This window comes from Ochotona curzoniae, unplaced genomic scaffold, assembly GCF_017591425.1.
Source record: "Ochotona curzoniae isolate NIBS_2020 unplaced genomic scaffold, NIBS_Ocur_1.0 contig_908, whole genome shotgun sequence".
Lineage (NCBI taxonomy): Eukaryota > Metazoa > Chordata > Mammalia > Lagomorpha > Ochotonidae > Ochotona > Ochotona curzoniae.
The window spans coordinates 23,072,669-23,093,494 of NW_024466607.1; the positions used below are offsets into that span (position 1 = coordinate 23,072,669).

The 20,826-nt window shown below is 41.8% G+C and overlaps 1 protein-coding gene across 1 annotated transcript in view; it reads right to left on the reverse strand.

Annotated features, from left to right (window-relative positions):
* Positions 1–20,826, reverse strand: part of FHIT (fragile histidine triad diadenosine triphosphatase) — a 1,216,856-nt gene that overhangs the window by 241,650 nt on the left and 954,380 nt on the right. The window contains exons 5-6 of the mRNA XM_040994745.1: positions 14,182–14,327; positions 11,547–11,576 (exon numbers count right to left, since the gene is read on the reverse strand). Coding sequence (XP_040850679.1) covers positions 11,547–11,576; positions 14,182–14,327 — 176 coding nt within the window. The remainder of the gene's footprint in view (positions 1–11,546; positions 11,577–14,181; positions 14,328–20,826) is intronic.

Below are 20,826 nucleotides of genomic sequence, written 5' to 3' on the forward strand. Positions count from 1 at the left end.
CCCTAATGGTGTGACGGCCTAGTGGCTAAATCTCGCCTTGCACATACTGGGATCCCATATGGGCACTGGTTCTAATCCTCACTGATTCACTTCCCTTGCTGCTCCCTGCTTGTTGCCTGGGAAAGCAGCTGAGGACAGCCCAAAGCCTTGACACCCTGCACCCACACTGGAGACCTGGAAGAAGTTTCTGGCTCCTGGCTTCTGATCAGCTCAGCTCTGGCTATTGCAGCTACTTGGAGAGTGAGCCACTAGACAGAAGATCATCTCTCTGTCTCTCCTTCTCTCTGTAAATCTGAATTTCAACAAAAATAATTCCTCAAAAAAAATTTGTTTTAAAGTAAAAGCCCCTAATGGCTTATTTCTCAGGAAAGCACAGTAAGAAAACACATTTTGTTAAGGACTCTAGAGAAGGAGATATGAATGTGAACATGAGGATGAATGGATTGTATCACAAAGTAAAAGAATATTTGATGCATTAACTTGATTCATTCAATAGTATGTTCTTCTCAACCACAGCAAGCAAGGTCAACATCTTGAACAACTCCAAGTTTATATTTCATGTAACATCAGAAACAACATCCAGAGAAAGAAATGGGAGCTTTCATTGCCTGGCCTTCATGCTGAAGGAACCTAGGATTGCTAACCACTGTCGTTGTCCTTTTCCCCTTATTTGGGGGAATAATCTAATTTAGAAAGTTTCTAAGAAGTAGAGAAGAGATTTGATTTGAGACAATATAGGATTAGGATCTTATTGTTACAGGCAGCTCGGCCTCCACCTGGGAGTGTTCCTAGTTCTGCTCTCCAGCATCAATGAATTCAAGGAAAAGGGTACAGGAAACCAGGAAATACTGAAAGGGATAATACTCAATCACACTTGGGGGCAGATGACCTATCTTCACCAGAAAACGAAGAGCTGCTACTTCTACCGAAATTGGGACTGTATAGGATAGAGGGTAGTACTTTAGTTGGATATTGTAATGAGGTTGAATTTGAGTATTTCTGTGTCCTTGTTAAAGGACTATCAGAAGTGTAGTGGTATCTCATATACTAGAACATACACATAGTCATCCATAGAAACGTGTCATGGCATTTGGGGCATGACAAGAAGGAAGGATCGGGTGCACAGTGTAGAGTGGGTGTGCTCAGCCTGCAGCCATGTTGGAGCAGCATGGAAGCAGGTGGCAATAGGGTGGTACAGGGCCATGTCACAGATGCTGCTAGCAGCCTCAGCTCCTCCTCACTCACTCAGGTCCCACCTGCCCACATCATTGTTCTACGTGAAGTGAGAATTTCAAAACTACCTTTAGCCAGTAATAGCATAATTCATATAGAGTAGGATTTGTAGGAGAAAGATTGATCACTGTCTGGCATAAGGGCATTTAAAGATTCACATTCAGTCAATATTTTTTCATTGAAAAATCCCCTTTGGAAGGTCATTATTCTAATTCTTCCACGTCTGTGGCTCTGTGGGTTACCATGTGTGTTATGCATCAAGCTGGTTTCCATCAGACACTGGCTCAGCCATCAAATCATCACGTTCCAGCCATTTATTTGTTCATGAGAATACTTTCTTAGCAGCTTTGGCACAGAGGGCAAAGAAGAGCCCCACAAAGGGACTGAATAATTCAAGATGAATATACAGGATCAGAATCATGTACAAGATATCTGGACCAAGAATCAACATCTAAGTCAGCATCAGAACGATTTGGCTTTTTCAAAATCTATTTTGTGCACTTTGTCCTCAAAAATCTAAATACAGGAGGTGGAAGAGCTAGTGATATGGTAGAGCTAACAAAGTAAAAACAATTATTACAGGGGCTTAGCTTGATAGCCTAGTGGCTAAAGTTCTCGCCTTGAACATGCCAAGATTCCATATGGGCTCAGGTTCTTATCCCAGCAGCCCTGCTTCCCATCCAGCTCCCTGCTTGTGGCCTGGGAAAGCAGTCGAGGACAGCCTTGGGATCCTGTACCCAAGTGGGAGACCTGGAGGCTCCAGGCTCCTGGCTTCAGATTGACATAGCTCTGACTGTTGTGGTCCCTTACGGAGTGAACCATCAAATGGAAGATCTTCCTCTCTGTCTCTCTTCCTCTCAGAATATCTGCCTTTCCAATAAAAAAATCAACATAAAACATTTAAAACCATTATAACAACCATTTCTTAATGACTGTCTTCAGACAGGGCTCATATGAAACAAAACTGCGGAGGCAGCCACATCTCAATGCACACATATACACACAATTAACATATGAATAGAAGTAGGCCTTTGCCTGGTACTTCAGATACTAGTTAAGATGCCCATGCCCCACATCGGAGCTCAATCTCTAGCTCCAGCTGACTCCAAATTCCCACACTAAATGATGCTGGCAGTAACAGGCCCTATTAACTATAAAATAGGTAAAAATGTGACTGAGTAATGCAACCTCATATTTATATGGTATTTTAGGGTTCACAGTATATTATGCTTTTCAAAAGACATTTGATTTCATAGTGTTTAAGTAGAAATTCCAACCTTTAAGCTTCAGATATGTAACTGGTCTACTAAAACAAACACTAGTACTAATAATATATTCACCTTTTCTACCACATATCTGCTTTAAGGATTGCAAAACAAATGTAACACTAAATATTCACTTTTCTGTATGCCAAGGCCTCCAATTACTGAGGGTTTTTGTTGTTGTTGTTGTTGTTATTAGTGCTAATAAAATTCTAAACATCTAAAACATGTAATTCTATTGTAAAGAAACATTTAGGTTAATTTATCTTCACTTGCATACGAAGCAGAGAAAGCCTTCTAAATAGTTTTAATTTTTAAGATTTATTTTTGATTTTATTTGAAAGAAAGAGATACATAGTAGAAGATGAGGAGGAGGGGGTGGGGGAACAGGATGAGAGAGGGGAAAGAGGGAGGTGTTTCCTGTTTGCTGATTCACTCCACAAATGCCTGCCACAATTGGGCTGGGGCCGACTAGAGCCATGGTCCCATAACATCACTCAGGGCTTCCCCATGGGCAGTAGGGACTTACGTACTCCGCTCACCATCTGCTGCTTCTCATGTCATACACACATAAAATGGGGATCAAAAGCAGAGAAGCCAAGACTTGAACAAGGCACCCTGACACAAGATGTGGTCACCCCAGGGAGCAACCTGGCCCTGCACATTTTCAGATTGAAGACATGATTCCTTTCAGCAGAGACAAATTACACAGAATAATCTATGTTGAGAGCTAAAAAAATATATATTTACTCTTCCTTTCCTTGGTTATCTTTGGCCGTGCTTCCTAGATGTACAGTGGTTTTAGGAACATTCATGCGATACAAGAATGAACTGGGTTAGACCTGGACTTGAATCTCACCTGTCGTATTCATCAAACTTGCTTTTTAAAAATGAGTCTGTCCTCCTGGACACCTCAATTTCTCCAAGTTCAAATTATTAGTACCAGATTTCCAGGGTTGTGATAATTCAGTAGAACATGGAAAACTAAGAATATTTGTTAGATGTAGCAAGCGGTGTTTCAGTGGTGTTCACAGGCATGGATTCATTTAATCCTCACAAATAATCCTCACCAAGGATTTCAGAGATGAGTAAAATTCCCATTTGATAAAATTAGAAATGGTCTGGGACTCAGGAAGGTTGACATGCAAGTAGTAGATGACAACCTGGGGAAGAAATTGAACAGTCTTGTCCGAAGTCCTCCTTCATCTATATGCTTTAACTGCTCTGCACTTGGCCCCATCCATACACCCTCTCCAAGTTTCCCCAATCCATCCACCTTATTGGCATGCAAGTTGGTGAGAACAGAGAGAAAAAAAAAAGGAAAAAAAATAGTATATGGAAATACTGGAAAGGCTGGTTAAATTTTCTTTCAATACTCTAACCAATTGGCATCTCACAAATCAGAATTAACCAATTAGAAATGGAAGAACTTAGTGCTGTCATACCTACTATGAGGAGAGCTTCAAGATGAGCAGGAGAACGGAAACTACCCAAAGCAGATAGCTAGGCTCTTGGCCCATTATAGGTAGGAACCAAGAGTTTTTGGTTTGTGTGTTTTTAAAGATTTATTTATTTTTTTTGGAAAGTCAGATTTACAGAGAAGAAAAACAAAGAGAAAGATCTTCCATCCACGGATTCACTCTCAAAGTGGGCACAACAGCCAGAACTGAGCTGATCTGAAACCAGGAGCAAGGAACTTCTTTCAGGTGTCCCCCATGGGTGCAGGACCCCAAGACTTTGGGCTGTCCTTGTCTGATTTCCCAGACCACAATCAGGGAGCTGGAAGGGAGTTAGAGCAGTCAGGACCTGAACTGGCACTCATATTGCATCCTGGCTCATGCAAGGCAAGGATTTAGCCACTAGGCTACAGTGCCAGGCCTGAACCAGACATTTTGAACCAATGACACCAGCAGTGAAAGGGCAAATCAAAGACAATAACATGCCCGAGGGAAAGGATTTGATGCCTCAGTACCCCTCAAAGGCATCTAGTGCATGAACAGACTCATTCCTGCTGACCAAACTTCAAATTGGATTCAGTGTGAGAACAGAGATGCAAATGGTAAGGCAATTTCACAAGATAAAAGCCACTGCTTCCTGAGGATACTAATTTTTCCAGCAGTAAACACAGATATTAGGTATAAACATAGGCAAGACACTGTTCATTGTGACTTTAATCAGAGGATAAAAGTCCTCTGACAAATTACGGCTCTCTTGAAATTTCTTTTCAGATGGAAATAATAAAATAAAAGTCAAAATCCTTTTAATTCTCTGGGCATCTCCTCTGCAGGCACTCCAAGTTTGTCTGAGGAGTTGGTTATGTGGAAATCTTTCTATGGTGACCTTTTAGCATTCCTCTGGCAAACTTCACTAGCCTGAGGTGCATATCATAATCATTTGTACTGTCTTTGATAATCCAGAATCCTGGAAATACAAGTCTTTGTACTGTGAAAACCTACTTGGAAGAACCGTGAAGCATACTGTCAGTGTATAGTCTCAAGTGGATTCACCGGCACTGGGACCCACGTCACAGGCTAAGCACACGACCCTAGGAAGGGTCACTGTCCTCATCAGCATCAATGAATAAGGTATGCTGGCATACTTTTCCAATGGTCATTGTTCAAAATAGGCTCAGCCAAGACATTTCAAGGACAAGTCATATGACCAGAGGAATGTCTTCTCAAGAATGTCAAACCAACAGCCATTAATCAATCGTGAGAAAATTCACGCTCTACTGATTAAGTGAACTTGGAAGAAGCATGACCAATGTCATTGCAAGGAACATCTTCCTGAAGTCTAATTTCACTCTATTTAATGGGTGAGGAAACTGAGGTTAACATTAATTTTAAGGGCCTGGTACAGTGGCCTTGCAGCTCAAGTCCTCACATTGAATGCGCTGGGATCCCATATGGGTGCCAGCTGTAATCCCAGCAGCTCTGCTTCCCATCCAGCTCCCTGCTTGTGGCCTGGGAAAGCAACTGAGGATAGCCCAAAGCCTTGGGATCCTGCACCAACATGGGAGACCTGGAGAACTTCCTGGCTCCTGGCATCAGATTGGTGTAGCACCGGCTGTTGCAGTAACTTGGGGAGTGAATCACCTGACTGAAGATCTTCCTCTCTGTCTCTCTTCTTCTCTGTATATCTGACTTTGCAATAAAAACAAACCACTAAAAAAAGATTAATTTTAAGAAACTTACATAAATTCCCAAGGGTACTATGTGGCAGGGCTGAAATGTAAACAGATTTCAGTAGGCTGGTTAAGTAGGCCATGCACATGTCTAGATTATTGCCAATTGCCATGACACACATTACCATGTTAGACTCCTCCCACACTTGAAGAAGTAGGAAATGATGCCAGGAGAGGTGAGGCTAGCCCACAGCTACACACAAAGTCATGGAACTCACATCAGAACCCCTGCACTATACCAAAGTCTGCCGATGACCAGGGTTCATTAATACCTCTAATGTGCTCCCTGGGAGGGACTGTATAAGACATCAAACCTCCATGTCATGTGGAGTGTCTATTCTAGGGTCACAGACACTCTTCACCAGTTAACAGTACTTCCCATAACATAAAGCAGGAGATTCAGGCCCCATACACATGAAAGAGGACAAGCCAGCATATTCCAGAAATCATTCTTATAAGGTCAGATAGATTGCCTGTCTGGCATAAATCACTTTTTCAAATCTACCTCACCAACTCTGCTACCAAAGATGTGTACAGTGACTGTTCTCAAAGAAAGTTCATCTTAAACTTACTAAGCAGTATCTCTTTAAAAAGACTATATACTCCCCCAGTGATTTAATGAGCTGGGACTGCATCTTGGAATAACATTTGCATACCCGGTTAGTGAAAAACTTGATATTTGTCTGGCATGCCTGGAATATGGGAGATATTTCAAAGACATTCCGGGAAGCTTAGATTCCTGACTACATAGTGGAAATCAAATTACATCATTTTTTCTTTCATGTTAAATAAGTCAAAATGTTAGAACCAGAAATTTGTTTTAAGAAGCAAAACCCTGCCTATCTATCATCAACTCTCCAACGGGGTGGGGGAGGTGTATGTGGGGGAACCACTGGGAGTGTGTATTTTCTTTACATATTAGTCTCACAGTTAATATCCCTACAACAAAAAGAGCTTAGCCAAAGAAATGAGTAGCTAACGTATTTAGCCCAAATGTTACATGACAGACCAGCAAACATTAAGACTCAAGAGACACAGGAAAGCTGTGTTTTGATGGACAGTCATTCAGAAGCATGATTACAAGACAAAAGAAGCTTGATTTGTCCGTTGCTAAGTACGGAGAGCTTGGCCAGGCTTGCAGGCTCACAGTCTAGCTGACCTGAAGCATCAGGCAGCTAGGCCCGGGAACCAAGATATTGGCACCTCCACACAGAGTTAAAGGTCAAATAATTTTTTATGGTCACTTCATGGGACATAGTTGGCAGAGGGTCAGGGTGTCGCCTGATTCTTCAATGTTCTCATTTTTCTCTTCCTTCAAATACTCAGAATGTCAGCTTGATGTATATTAGGATAATACATTCTGAGACCATCATTTAAAAAAAAAAACAAAGACAAAATTCAAGCCCTCATAAAACTTACATTTTTTTTAAGGACTTTTTTTTAAAAAGGAAAGTTTTTTTTTTTGTTTGTTTTGTTTTGTTTTGTTTTCCCAAAGGAAAGGATTTAATGCGCAGGCTTATCTAGCCCAAAGCATGAAGTTTGGAACTCCCCCTGGGTCTCCCACATGGGTAGGTAACAGGAGTCCAAGGGTCTGGACCATCTTCCACTTCCTTCGCAGGCAGATTAGCAGGAAACAGGGTTGAAAGGAGAACACCCAGAAGTTAAACTGGCACTGGCACTGTGCCATGGGATGTCACAGCCAGCTGCTTAACCACTGTGCTACAACAGCCTGGAAGCCTGTATTCCTGAGGGGACTAAGGAAATGAAACAATTACAGGCGCACACACACACACACACACACACACACACACACACACACACACACACACACCCCAAATACAGGCTAGTGAAGAATGGCTTCCTGGCAATTAAAAAGGTGGCAGGATAGGTCTTAAGGAGTTTCAGGAGAATTCCTGCAGATAAGTGTTCAGAGCTGAAGTGAAGGGCTACAGGTCTGAAATAGACGGATGAGATTGTTTCTCAACCCGGCGGGGTATCCAAATTGCTGCAGTGATCACCTGGTGGATGGCAGTGCTCCACTCCTTCTAAACCCCAAAAGGAAAGCTAATGATCAATCGTGAACTAAGAGGTCACTTTTTCACTTCGATATTTCCCTTTCCCTACTACAAGTGCCTTACTGAGAGGGTCAGGCCACCCTTGTTCTTTCCAAAGCGGAACTGAAAGCCTCTGAAACAAAGAGTCCCGAAGTGAGGCCGTGTTCAAGAGGCTAACTCAGTGGTGCACCTTCATTAACAGCAACAACACTTGCTGCAGGGGAAAAGCCCATTACCAGGCTTGCTGCGATTTCTACCCAGCAGGAGACAAACACGGTTTAGAACCCAGGCATCAGGCGGAACACCAAGAGTCACACACAGAGACAAAGATGAAGAGAACAGTCTGTGGGCTGTCCGTGACAGGCTGTCAAACCTTTCCTCAACAAGTGTGATTGTGTCAGTTTCCAAATGCAAAATGCCCCCTGTCTTGCATTGTACGTTTCAGGACTGGACAGCTAGATTTAAACATGCTGCTTTGCCTTCTGCGGGAGCAGCAGGTGACTGACTCCGAGGCTAGCTTCCACGGGTCATGCTTGTGTGGCTCTCAGCACTCACTAACGTATCACCAGAAAATGAGTACCTGCGCTCTGCAAGGGATTAAAATGCTTCGAAGCATGAAGATTCTTAAGCCTCCAGCACAGCATTCTAAATCCAGAGATTTACTCTAAGAATGGTTGGGTCCAGCATGATGGCTCAATGGCTAAATCCTCACCTTGCAAGTGCCAGGATCCCATATGGGTGATGGTTCATGTCCTGGCTGCTCCACTTCTCCTCCAACTCTCTGCTTAAGGCCTGGGAAAGCAGTTGAGGATGGCCCAAAGCCTTGGTACCATCTGCACCTGCATAGGAGACCCAAAAGAAGCTCCTAGCGTTGCATTGGCCATTCGGGGAGTGAAACAGCTGATGCAAGATCTTGCTCACCATATTGCCTTCTGTCCATAAATCTGTTCTGGCTTCCCAACTAAAAATAGCAAACAAACAGCTATTTGTTGCTTAATTAACACCAAAGTTAAATTCCATCAAGGTAATGTAAGCTTCACAATCAAAAAACCACATATGATATAACTTTAGGTATGTATATCTGGCTTAAAAGGACAGATTTTTATGGACAGAATTGTCTAGGGACAGAATGTTATGTGTCTGCACATGAAGATTATCTGTAAGCCATAGTATTTCAAAAAATGATTTGAAATGGCCACAGTAGGAGCTGGTTACTGTGTTCTCATAGGCGAGTCGGCCATTGGCAGGGCCTCTGAGGCTTCACTATTCCGTATCACATCTCATTCCCTGCTGATGTGCTTGGTAAAGCAACAGAGGCAGCCTAAGTACTTGGAACCATGTCACCCATGTGGGAGATTCAGGCTCCTGGCTCCGACCTGGCCTGATTACGGCCAAACAGCCTTCAGAAAAGTGGACAAGTAAATGGAAGGTCTCTTCAGATCTCGTTCTAAAAATAAATAAATAATTTACTCATAAAAATAGAGAAGGAAAGAAGGAGGGAAGGGTCCTATTAATTCCTGTTAGGGAAATCCAGGGAACAGGTTGGAAAGAAATGGAAGATGCCCCAACTAACACAATCTGATTATTTTTAAAAAGTCAAAGCTATGTGTTTTTTTAAAAAAAAAATCCATTTAAGATAATAATAATGATGATGGTATTAACCACTTAAATATTCATACTTAAAGGCTACATATTAAGAATCCATTATCATTAGCTTTAAAGTTAACAGAAACATTAAAAAACTTGGCTACTGGAACATTAAAATACAGTTGCTGGGTCAAGCAGTGAGTTCAACTACTGAAATAACAGTTATTACACCCATGTCTCATGTTAGAGTTCCCAGCTAATGTAGAGCTCGGGACTCTGCAGTGATGGCTCCTGCAATGGGGTTCCTGTTGCTCACATAGGATATATAGACTGGGTTCCCAGCTACAAGCCTTGGTCTGGCTTAGCTTTCACCATTGTAGGCGCTTGGGGAGGAAACCAACAGATGGAACGTTCTCTTTCTGCCATCACCCTCTCAAAGAGTTACTATAGTTTTTAGTCACTAAACCAGGAGGAGAGTCCATAGCCACAGTTCCTAGCTCTGCAAGAACCAATATTTGTTTTTAAATGTCATCATTTTCATGCACACACTGCAAAACTCCCTCATAAAGTATACAATCCTATGGGTTTTAGTTTGCACAGCCACCAACCCTAAAGAATTCCATGCCATCTTTCTCACTGCAAATGGAAAACTACACCCACTTGCAATCATTCTTGGGTCCCCTAATCTACTTTCCAAGTCTACTGAAGTCTGCTTCTACAGTAGCATTTGAATACCTCCTTTAGAACTGTAAAATGAAATTCTGAGCTCCTATATCCTATTTGTTCACACAAATTTTAGTTAGATATACTATATGCATATAATCATGTTGCATATGCTACTTAATACGGTTTTGCAGTCTCCCTTATCATCAGCAATGCCTTCACGGTTGCATTTCCATAGTGACTAAAGGAATTCTATCAACCACATTGTGTGCAAGGCTTCTAACCGATTCAGGAAAGCCAGAACTTACATTTCAATAGCAATTTTTACAAAATTTGGTAACTGGGTTTAAACATTTACGTTTTTATTTCAAAACTGACTTGAAAGGAAGCCACTGACATTCTGTTCATTTTCAGTTGTCTGCAGCTTTGGGAGGTTGGCATGGGTGGAGGAAAGAAAAGAACAAAGTTCTCTCTGTCTCTCCAACCACACCACGCATCCAGAGACACCTGAGAACAATCCTGTTTGAGTATAAGGAATTTTGTGGCCCTTTTGGTGGCAATCCTTAAAAAATATTCAGTCTTCAAAGATACTTCCTGGAAATTCCGTTTTAAAGGGTCCATACCTTTTAATGTGTTCAACATTACAGTCAATGTAAATTCAGGTGGAACAGATCTATGTTTCTTGGCATTGTTTGGTATGAAAGCATTATGTAACACTCTTTAGAATCTAGCCTCAGAACCATTAAACTTTGTTTCACCATCAGTAACATTAGCATCTCAGACCTGTTTCTGATTTCTCATACCCCTCATTCCTCCTTCCCCCTAAAATTTCTCTTCTAGAAATGATTTAGGCAAAAGACCTAATTGCACAGGAATTTGTATTTGCATAACAAGTGCTCAACTTCAGGATCAGCCAAAATCTTAGTCTTTACTGTTACTATGAAAGTGAGTGGGGACTGCCTTAATAAATTCTACTTTCCACTCCCAGCACACTTAAAAACCCATCACTGAGCTCTGCCGAGTCTGTTAGACTTGCACTTTGACATTAAGTATGTATGAAGGAACGGGGGGGGGGGGGGAGAGGTGTCAGGAAGGGGAACAGTGAAAAGCACAGGGTCATGAGGGAAGGGAAACACTGGGACCAGCACAATGGCCATCCTTTCCCACAAGATGGATGAAGCAACTGCTGACTGTACACAGAACAGCTGACAGTGTCTCAAAGACACCCGTCCCCACTTAGCAGAGGACCCACAGAACACATACCACGCTTAAGCGCTCTTTCCTAGATACCTCACACGAACCTCTCCGACTTCGGTTGTTGTAGGACTCTGATTTAGCTTCTCTGTTATTGTTTGCACAGTAATAACTTCACGACAAAAAGTAAATCTATTCTAAACTAATGGGAAAGATGTTCGGTGCCGTTTATATAGTCAGAATTCACAGATGTGACGCTGAGATCTAACTTCAATGCTGACATCACAGGAATGTATTGCGAATGCCTTATGACCTCTTAGTTTTCTGAACTGACCTTTCTTAACACATATGCACATGATAAGGACTCACCCTCACAGTCTGTCCAGCTTCGGGACCATCCTATAAGCAGAAAAAAAAAAAACACAACAGAGGTTAGACCAGAGCGAGATGGTACCTGCTGCTTATTCAGAAATACGGCCATTAATAAGTCAAATCCAATCTCATTGTGAGTTAATTTATAGTATTCTCCGGGGGAACATTCTCTTCAAATGTATGGGCCCAGACAGTTCACCATTTCCGCCTAAGAATAAGTGAGAAGTGATGTATAAAAGCGATATGAATTATCGAGTGAGCCAACCCCCTTGCTGCCTGCCATGCTCTTTGCTCTTGGCTATGGTTTCACTTGCATTAAAGGAAGCTGAATATGTTTGGAGAGGTGAAATATCACACCTTTTGATTATCTCTACATCAGTTGTGGTTTAATTAATGACTGATTACTTTAGTTTCTACTCTGGAAAATTGCTGTAGATGTAATGCATTAGGAAAGAATGTGGAGATGGCTCATCTAGAAGAGCTTGCTCTTACTATTTCCAATTTGGGGTGGGGAGGAAGGCAAAGGTATTCATGGTAACTGAGCTCATTTTCCCTCCAGGTCTTTCTGAAACCCAAGGAATCTGCTGGCTTACTTGAAAATGAGTAAATTCATCAGGTGAGCAGCCATGCATAAGGGAATAGCCAATGCTTAGATAGTTTGAGAACAGAACAATATGTAAAGATTGTCAGCAATATAATAAACCATTTAAAAAAAGACAACAAGCGGTGACTCTACAGTGCGAAACTGCAAAATGGAATGAGAATTCCTTGGCTGGTCAAGTATTTTGGCCCCACTGAGTGAGTATTCTCGCTCTTTTGTGCAAGGGTTAAGCAGAACTAGGGATGTTCATGATTTTCATGGTTTATCAACTTGGAGCCCCAACCCCCATGCGGAGCATGACCAGCTTCATGGTAGCAATCAGCATAAAAACAAAAAGAGGAAGCAGAACTGTAGCCTAGTGACTAACGCCCTCACCTCACACGTGCTGGGATTCCATATAGGTGCCGCCTCTAATCCTGGCCACCCTGCTTCCCATCCAGCTCTCTTTTTCTAGCCTGGGAAAGCAGTTGTGGACAGCCCAAATCCTTGGGACTCTGCACCTGCATGGGAGACCTGGAAGAGGGTCCAGGCTGCTGGATTTGGATTGGCTCAGCTCTGGCTGTTTTGGCCACTTGGGGAGTGAATCATCAGACGGAAGATCTTTCTGTCTTTCCTCCTCTCTGTATATCTGACTTTTCAATAAAAACGAAATCTTTTTAAAAAAAGAATTCAGATAATAACAGAACAGGAACTATCAGAATATGTTAAACATTACTTTATGAAACCGGGCTTCCTTTGTCTCTATGGATATATGTGATTGTGAAATAAATGTACATCTTGAAGTGGGTTACAATAAAACAAAGAGAAAGTTTAACATCTCTACTTACATTAAAGAATTCTAATAGCTATACACAAGTCAGTTTGTTGAATTAACTCTAATAAACCTTAATAGGTAATCAAATTTGGTCATTTCCTATAAACACACCTTACATTTTGTATTTCATTACACATTGAAGATTTTTTCACCTGTCTGCATTCAGTTGATCTTTGTGGAAACATGAGTTTCAACAGTTGCTTGATAAATTCACTCTGAACTGAACAATCTCCCTAAAAGTAACTCAAGTGGTGTGAAATACACATATACACAAGCACGTCAAGTATCCCGAGGGGGAAGTTCAGATGCTCTCTACGCAGACACGACAGCACACAAAAGGATGCTTTCGAGAAGCAGATACTATCTGTAGTCAGAGTTTTTATCACCTGAAAACACTGGCTTTCTTTATTCTCTTTGAAGATCTATATACACAACTGTGTATGGAAGAAGGATGGGAAATATTTAGCTTAACTCAGAGCTAAGCACAGAGTCTCTGCACTTTGGAATAATCTGCTTATTTCCATGGGGCACTTGTAGGCTTGTCAAATTTCAGAGCCAGAAAGGACTTTATGATCTGATACCCAGCCCGTGCTCAGAGGATGTGAAAGGGGTAATGGATGTTGCTAATGACTCATTCAGTTCCTAGCTGGTGACTCTTACGGAGTTCCTCCTTCCAGCTTGCGAGCATTGGTCTAACCTCTGGTGAAACTGCTCTAGTGACAGATCAGATGTTTTAAAATGAGGGCAACACCATCATTCTAGAGGCATAGCAACCTCTGCAATCATTTCAGTTTAATTTGAAGTAGGGAAAAGGAAAGCCATGGTGATGGGGTGAGGCTCAGATGCTTATTCCCATGGAACTGTAGCAGGAGTCAGTCTATGCAGTGCACAGCAATATCAATCATGAAATGAAAATGATCTGGCAGGCCCCTTTTCTCGCAAAGGATCCGGAGTGTCTTTGTGCCCATTCAGTTTCATCTCCAACACTCCCACCTGCTTTATAACCAACACCACAGCATTGCCTTGAATGGCTTCCCAGGATCTGTCTTGGGGCCCATGAACAGCAGGGATGCTCTTGGATTAGCCCACTTTTCTCCTGCTACTTCTTATGATGCAGAAGCCACAGTTGCTTTCCTGGGGTCATGTCCAGAGTACACAATACTTACATTTCACAGGCATGAGAAGTTTCTTCTTTTCTGAATATCGTGTGTTCTTACCTGAATGCAAACGGTGAGCGAGGTCCCTTGGAAATGCTTTTCCACCACTGTCCCAACTTTCTGGCTTGCCTGGAACAAATCGGCCACTTCATCAGGACGCAGGTCCCGGAAGCGCTCCACAGGCCGCAGTGGGCACACGAGGACATCTACAGCAATATCTGTTAAGGCATATTCCACTCGTTTTGGCAACAGTTCCCACCATGCCACTTAGATCCTAACAGCTAAAGCCTCTTCGTCCCAGACCGGAACTCCCTGAGACAAACACCCGCCCAGCCCTGAACCCAGGGAGCTAAAAGATAAACACAGGGGTGCTTTCAAGGAGATGCTGTGGTGTACAAGCGCGTTTCTTTTTAAGAGAGAAAGGGACATTAGCAGACAGAGAGATTCAGGTGTTCCTGAGACAATGGTGACAGGAAGGGAGGCAAGACCTCTTCTGCTCCGTTGTCTCTTGACCCCCCCTTCTCCACCTCTGTCCCCCCAACAGCCAAAGGGGGACAACTGGAGTATTCAGTTTGCTTCTCCAGGCAGGCCACCCTGAGCAAACTCTTAATTTCAGGTTCTTTTCAGAATCATAAGAGAAATATATAATTCACATACTATAGTAGTTTTTTTAAGTGTGGTCATTCTGAAACTGTTTGGAGAATTTCATCTGTAATTAAGAATCTCATCTATAACTGCCACATGATTAAGCAGTTTATGACAAGGGTTCCTGAGACTGAAAGGTAAATCACTTTAAAAACCGGTTGCTTATACAACAAAGCCATGTGGACGCCCTCTGCAAGTTACACAGGCGACGTATTCACGAGGTGGATTTGACTAAACAAAAAGACCTTGAGAATAGGATGTAAATCTGAACACTCACTGGTAGCAAATTAGGATTCACTGTGGCATCACACACACATCAGTTCATTTTGTATTTGGACTTACCACATAAGTGCATATACATACATGCCTGCAAATATATATGCATGTGTATGTATATATATTATACATATAATAATATGTATTTTTTTCCAGAAAGCATGCTTTTGCCTGGAGCAAAGCAGCAAAAGCAGAGAATAGAAACAAAAATTCCTGCACTTGCTGGTCTCACCAGAGTACTGGTACAACTTGGGGTCCAGGGTGAGCTCAGCTGGGAAGGCCTGATTTCCTTAAAGGGAGGTGGTGGCCTGAAAGACAGGAAAACTCTAATTGTACTCCTCGTCAGGAAACTCATATCTAGGACAAACTCAGAAAAGGGGCACTGTTAAATCTGAGTCCATTTTTCAAGAGAGAAGGGAGGCCTTCACCCACAGGGCATCAGATACTTAAAAAGATAATTATCCTTCCTTGGCAAGGTTGCTTCATTATCATGGGTCAATGAACCATTCAGAAATGAGAGATTTCCTTTCATTTCCTTTTAGCAGATGGCCAGCCCCCACACCGCCTGAGTTACTTTTCTGTGATCACAGGAACCTGTCCCCATCTTCTTCCTCCCTACTTAAATTTGCATCCTCCCTTACGTTCTGATTTCACCAAATCTCAGCAAGATGACAATCGTACAGGTTTCCAGCAATACCCAGAATCGGTGTGGTAGGCTATGTCCACACACGGAATACAGGTGGAGAAGGAAACATATTTTGCTTCAACGCCTACTGACTGAGAACGCTGCTGGAATGAACCTGACTACCTTGGAATACAATATAAATTTACTCATGTCAATGACACTCAAGAGTTACTGCTATGGTTGTTTGTTTCTTATTCAGTGTCATAAAATATTTATCATTTGCTGGTTTTTCTTTGATGCTAAGAACTGGCTTTGTCTAATACTCAATGAGTTAGAATGCTTACGAAATTAAGTGAAAGGAACTAAAAGGATCAGATGTTACGTGTTTGTCCTTTGTATTCCCCACCCAGGATCACAGGGCCTTTTATTTACCCATTTATTAGTTTTATTTATCAGGAATAATGTAAAGACAACAGGTCTTTCAACAAAGTTGAGAGGGCTTAAAGACATTCTCACTTAAGGGAATGTTTCCGTTGGCTCATTTGGCCAACAGTGTTCATATTATTTTCTGTATAGCCAAGTCTTTTGTTGAGATGTCATTAAGTGTTTCTATTAATCGCACAGTGGTAAGCTAGTGACAATAAGAACTGGTAGGTTTTTGACACAAAGGTGAAGACGGCACTGGAGGGCATGGGTTTGAATGCTGGCTATGATTCCCATTCTAGCTGATGTGCACTGTGAGACACAGCAGCTGATCACTTAGAGAACTGCGTCCCTACTACCAACATGGGAAACCATAGTGGAGTTTTAGGTTCCTTGATTTGGTCTTGCCTAACCCTAGCTTGTAAGCATCTGGGTAGCAAAACAGCATTTAGAAGATCTCTGTACCCGTTTCTGCCTTATAAAAAAAAATTAAAATTTAGAAAAAAGAGCTTTTAGGGATGCTAACCTGGTATGTTTGCATGGGTGATCATTGTGGCTAATGGACTGGTCCTGAAGGATAGCAACACCTCAAGCCAGAAGTGGCCATGGAGTTAGACTCCGCAGGACTCGAACAGTGAGTTACATGGATCTGGAGTCACACCAGGCTGGCCTCTGGATTCTCCAATGATACATGAAAGTTTTAACTGGCCAGTAGCAGATTCATCATCCAGTATGTCCTCTGTGCCATCCCAGGAGCTAATGGAGTCTCAGCATACCTGGATTAATCATCTTCTGAATCCCATGAAAATCACAATAGAAAGCATCTTATGCCACTACCTCATCACAGGCTACATCCTAAGTACTGCCTACCTCCCGGCTCTTTCCCACAGGCTCTGCATACTACCCATTTGACATATTCTTTCTGCTCCTCAAACACGCTGAACTCCACCTGCTTGGGGCCATTGGCCTGGCTTGTATTCTCTGTGTAGAATTCAATTCCCTGTGATTTTCATCAGTTGTTTGTTTCTGCTCATTCAGGTTCCAGTTCAAAATGCTCTCCTTTTAAGTAGCATTCTATAGGCAATGGTTTAAATGACCGCCTGATCTGTCTCTCTCTTCCTTTTCACCAGTTACTAGTGTGTGTGGTTGGCCCTCACCTATTAAAATTAGAATGTAAGCTCCTTTAGTGAAAAACCTGTTGTTTAATACTCATTGTCACAGCTTTGAGGACTAGAGGCACTTAATAGTGACTGTGAGTGTGAGTAAATAAAAGACAGACCAGGCCCTTCCATCAGCCACCACTGAGTATTAAGACTTAGACAGAATGCAAAGAATAACAATGAAATGTCCAGTCACCTACATTACATTACATCTTTAAAGCTGCGTCTTTAATATTCGTGGTAGTAAGAATTATTTTTGGATGTGAGTTTAAGAAAGGTGAATTTATTTTAAGGTAAACTAATTTTCATGTAAGCTAATTGGAAACATAATGAAGGTAATATTCCTTCTTAAAAACTTTGTCTAATTAAAAAGAAGTGATTGCCAGATTATTTGAAATCTCCGACTTTCTGTAACTACTGTTTACTGAGATAAAGAAATGGAGTTTATTAATCTAGTCAATGATCAATCGCACCAGTTAAATGTGGGCAAAACTGAGCTCTAGGGATGGTTAAAAAACACTAACAAGTTCCTCCTCTCCATTCCCCTATCCCAGGAGGTAGAATGGAAATGGCTAACTTCAATTAGAGGTAAATTAGTGGGCAAAGAGAAAAAGAAAAAAATGGAATCAAAACCTATGCACAGGAGGTTCCAGTTTAACAGTGGACAGCTCTGGAGTAGAAAGGATTGTCTGGTTTCTTGGACACAAACAGGTTTGTGAAGGACTTCAAACAGTCCAGAACATTCTTCCAAACAGATGGTAAGCATCTGGGGTTTTATGAATCATACAACTATGCCCTCATAAACAATACAAACAAGCTGGATTCAGCAATATTCCACTGTGCCTTCACTTACAAAAAGGGGAGGTAGGCCAGGTTTGAAAGAGGTAATCAACAGAAACTGAAACTATTTGGGAGTCTTTTTGCCTTTTCTTAAACTGAGGACAACAAAATTGCCTTAAAACAGCATGTTGGATAAAGACTTCGCTATCTTTTAAATGCCCACTGTTTGAGCAAGGTTGCCCAGTTTAACGAACCTGAGCATAATTTTCTTGCTTGCAAGGATGAATCACAGTCACCCCCCAAACATGTGGCCCTGGCACTGCACAGAGAACTGGTAAGTATTCCTTTCCAACAAACTAATGGAGCTTCTAGTTGCGCAAATACAGAAGAGATCCAAGCAAGATGCTATTCTTAAATTCATCTGGGAATTAAAGCAATTTAATAAAATAAGTGCATAAGCCTTGGGGGTTGGGTGCGGAGACACCTTGCTGGTTTAAGATAGAGGGTATGATTTGTTACATGTTGTTCCTAGAGAAACAACTCATTGAAAGTAAATTAATTTTGAAGAACAGCAGACAGTTCTTGTAATTCAACTGCCACTGTTTACAGACCAATTACTTTAAGATTAACAGTGGATGCAGGATAATATGATTTAGAGATTTTTAGGCCTTGGAAAAGGGTACATCTATTATATGCATGCTATACTTTCTTTTCAGTCTTGTGTCTTGTTATTAACACCTCTGCAGTGATTTCTTAGCAAGCCTATACATGACCGTGGAAGAACAACATGGGCTCATTTGAATGCCATACATGTTTATCCAGTGCCCATTGCAAGTGGAAGCTTGAAAAATGGGTTCAAAAAGCCATCTGGTCCCTTCCATCTCTAGCATACAGAGTTCCCCTAAGAAAACACTGTTAAAAGGAAGAGGGCAATTGCTACAATTTAGGTTAGATATGTAAATAGCAAATAGGTTCCTTGCAACAGAGGAAAATCAAAGACAGCTTCTTAGAGCAGATGAAATGTAAACTGAACTTTAAAGATGAAGGAGTAATTATATCAGTTGGGTGGGCTGACAAGCCGCTTCCTGAACCATCACACAAGCACAGCCCTCGGTCGAGGGTTTATCATGGGACTGGGGATGCCAAGGTGAATAGCAAAGACTAGCTGACCTTCAAGAGTTAATACTCCAGGGTCCCAACCATCAAGCAGTGTAAACAGATCATTACAACACAGAGAGGCAAGAACTGTAGACAGAAATCAGTGCAAGATACTGTGGGAGAACAGAGGAGGCCGACCAGAACACTGCCCCAAGGTGTGAAACTTGTCATCCTGTATTGCATTTCGTTTTCTTCTAAAATAGGAACCAGTTCTCCCAAGTCAAGCCACAAATCTGTTCTTGCAAAGAAAAAATTATCTAGCACCTTAAGGTTAACTTCGGGGGCACGCACGGTGGTGAAGCATTCTGCTGTCCCTTGCAGTGCCAGTACCTCATCTGGGCACCAGTTTGAATAGCATCTACTCTACTTTCCAAGCATCTCCCTGCTAGCTAATGCTCCAGGGAAAGAAATGAAAGCTGTCTCACCTCCTCGGGTCCCTGCACCCAAGATGGGAAACCCAGAAAAAGCTCCTGGCTCCTGGCTTTGGTCTGGCCCAGCCTCAGTGGTTGTGGCCATATGGGAAGCGATCCTGAGAAGAGAAGACCTCTTTCTCTCTAACACAACTTTTCAAATAAATACAAGAAATCAGCAGCTGGCAATACGTTGTAGGTGGTAAAAGCTGCCACCTGCAGCACTGACATCCCATATGGAAAAAAATGAGAGGAAATATGTACATATTAGTTTCAAAGAATGCTGCCAGGCATTCCTCTTTTAGCCAAAAATCAGTTTGCTTTATGTAAATGTACTCTTATTTATTTAATCTTTACACTGAACCCATAAAATACTATTGCAAGTCTCATTTTGCAGATGAAGAAATTAAAGCCAATGGAAGTTGCCAATATAGCACATCCAACTGATACTGAAAGTAGAATTTAAACTAAATCTGCTAATTCTAAATTCCATGTTAATAATGCTGTGACTTGATGTTTTTATAACTTTCATGACTCAGTGTCCTATTGAAATGTGCCATGCACTTTCAGAGTTCCTCTGCTGATGTAAAACTAATGCAAGTTTCATTAACCCCAAACATATAGTACACCACCGCTAGCAATGTAAGACACACTCAAGTTTGGGTGAACAAAGTATGATGGAAGGAAGCTCCCATCTGGATAAGCATGTCCTTATCCTCAGAGAGAACTGTTAAGGAGGCGATCAAGAAAGACAACCATCTTGCACTGGAGGCAGAATGGGAGAAAAGATGCAGAACCTGCCTTTGGCTCTTTTCAGCCTTTGATGTCGTTTGCTTCAAAGGGACTTGGTTTGTCTTAGTCGCCAGACTGAGGAAGATTTAACACTGAGGCCCACATCAGTGGGTCAGGCTCTGAGACACATTCCTTCGGTAGTTGGGTATTATAAGGATGAGAATCACTTGAATTTACTTCATGGAAGACTACCAGAGACTTAGTGATAACTCCTTTTTGGTTTTTCATTCTTTTGTCTAGAATTGATCATCTTTTTTACTAAGGGCATAAAAACTTCACCTGGCTTTGCCACATTAAAGCACTGTGATGACAATATGCCAAGCCTTATGCTGTGTAGCTGATGAAATAAAGCTAACTCCGAGTAAATACAACGAGAGAGGGGAATTCAATGGGAGCTTTCTACTACTGTACATAAAGCTTGATTAATGCCAAAGAA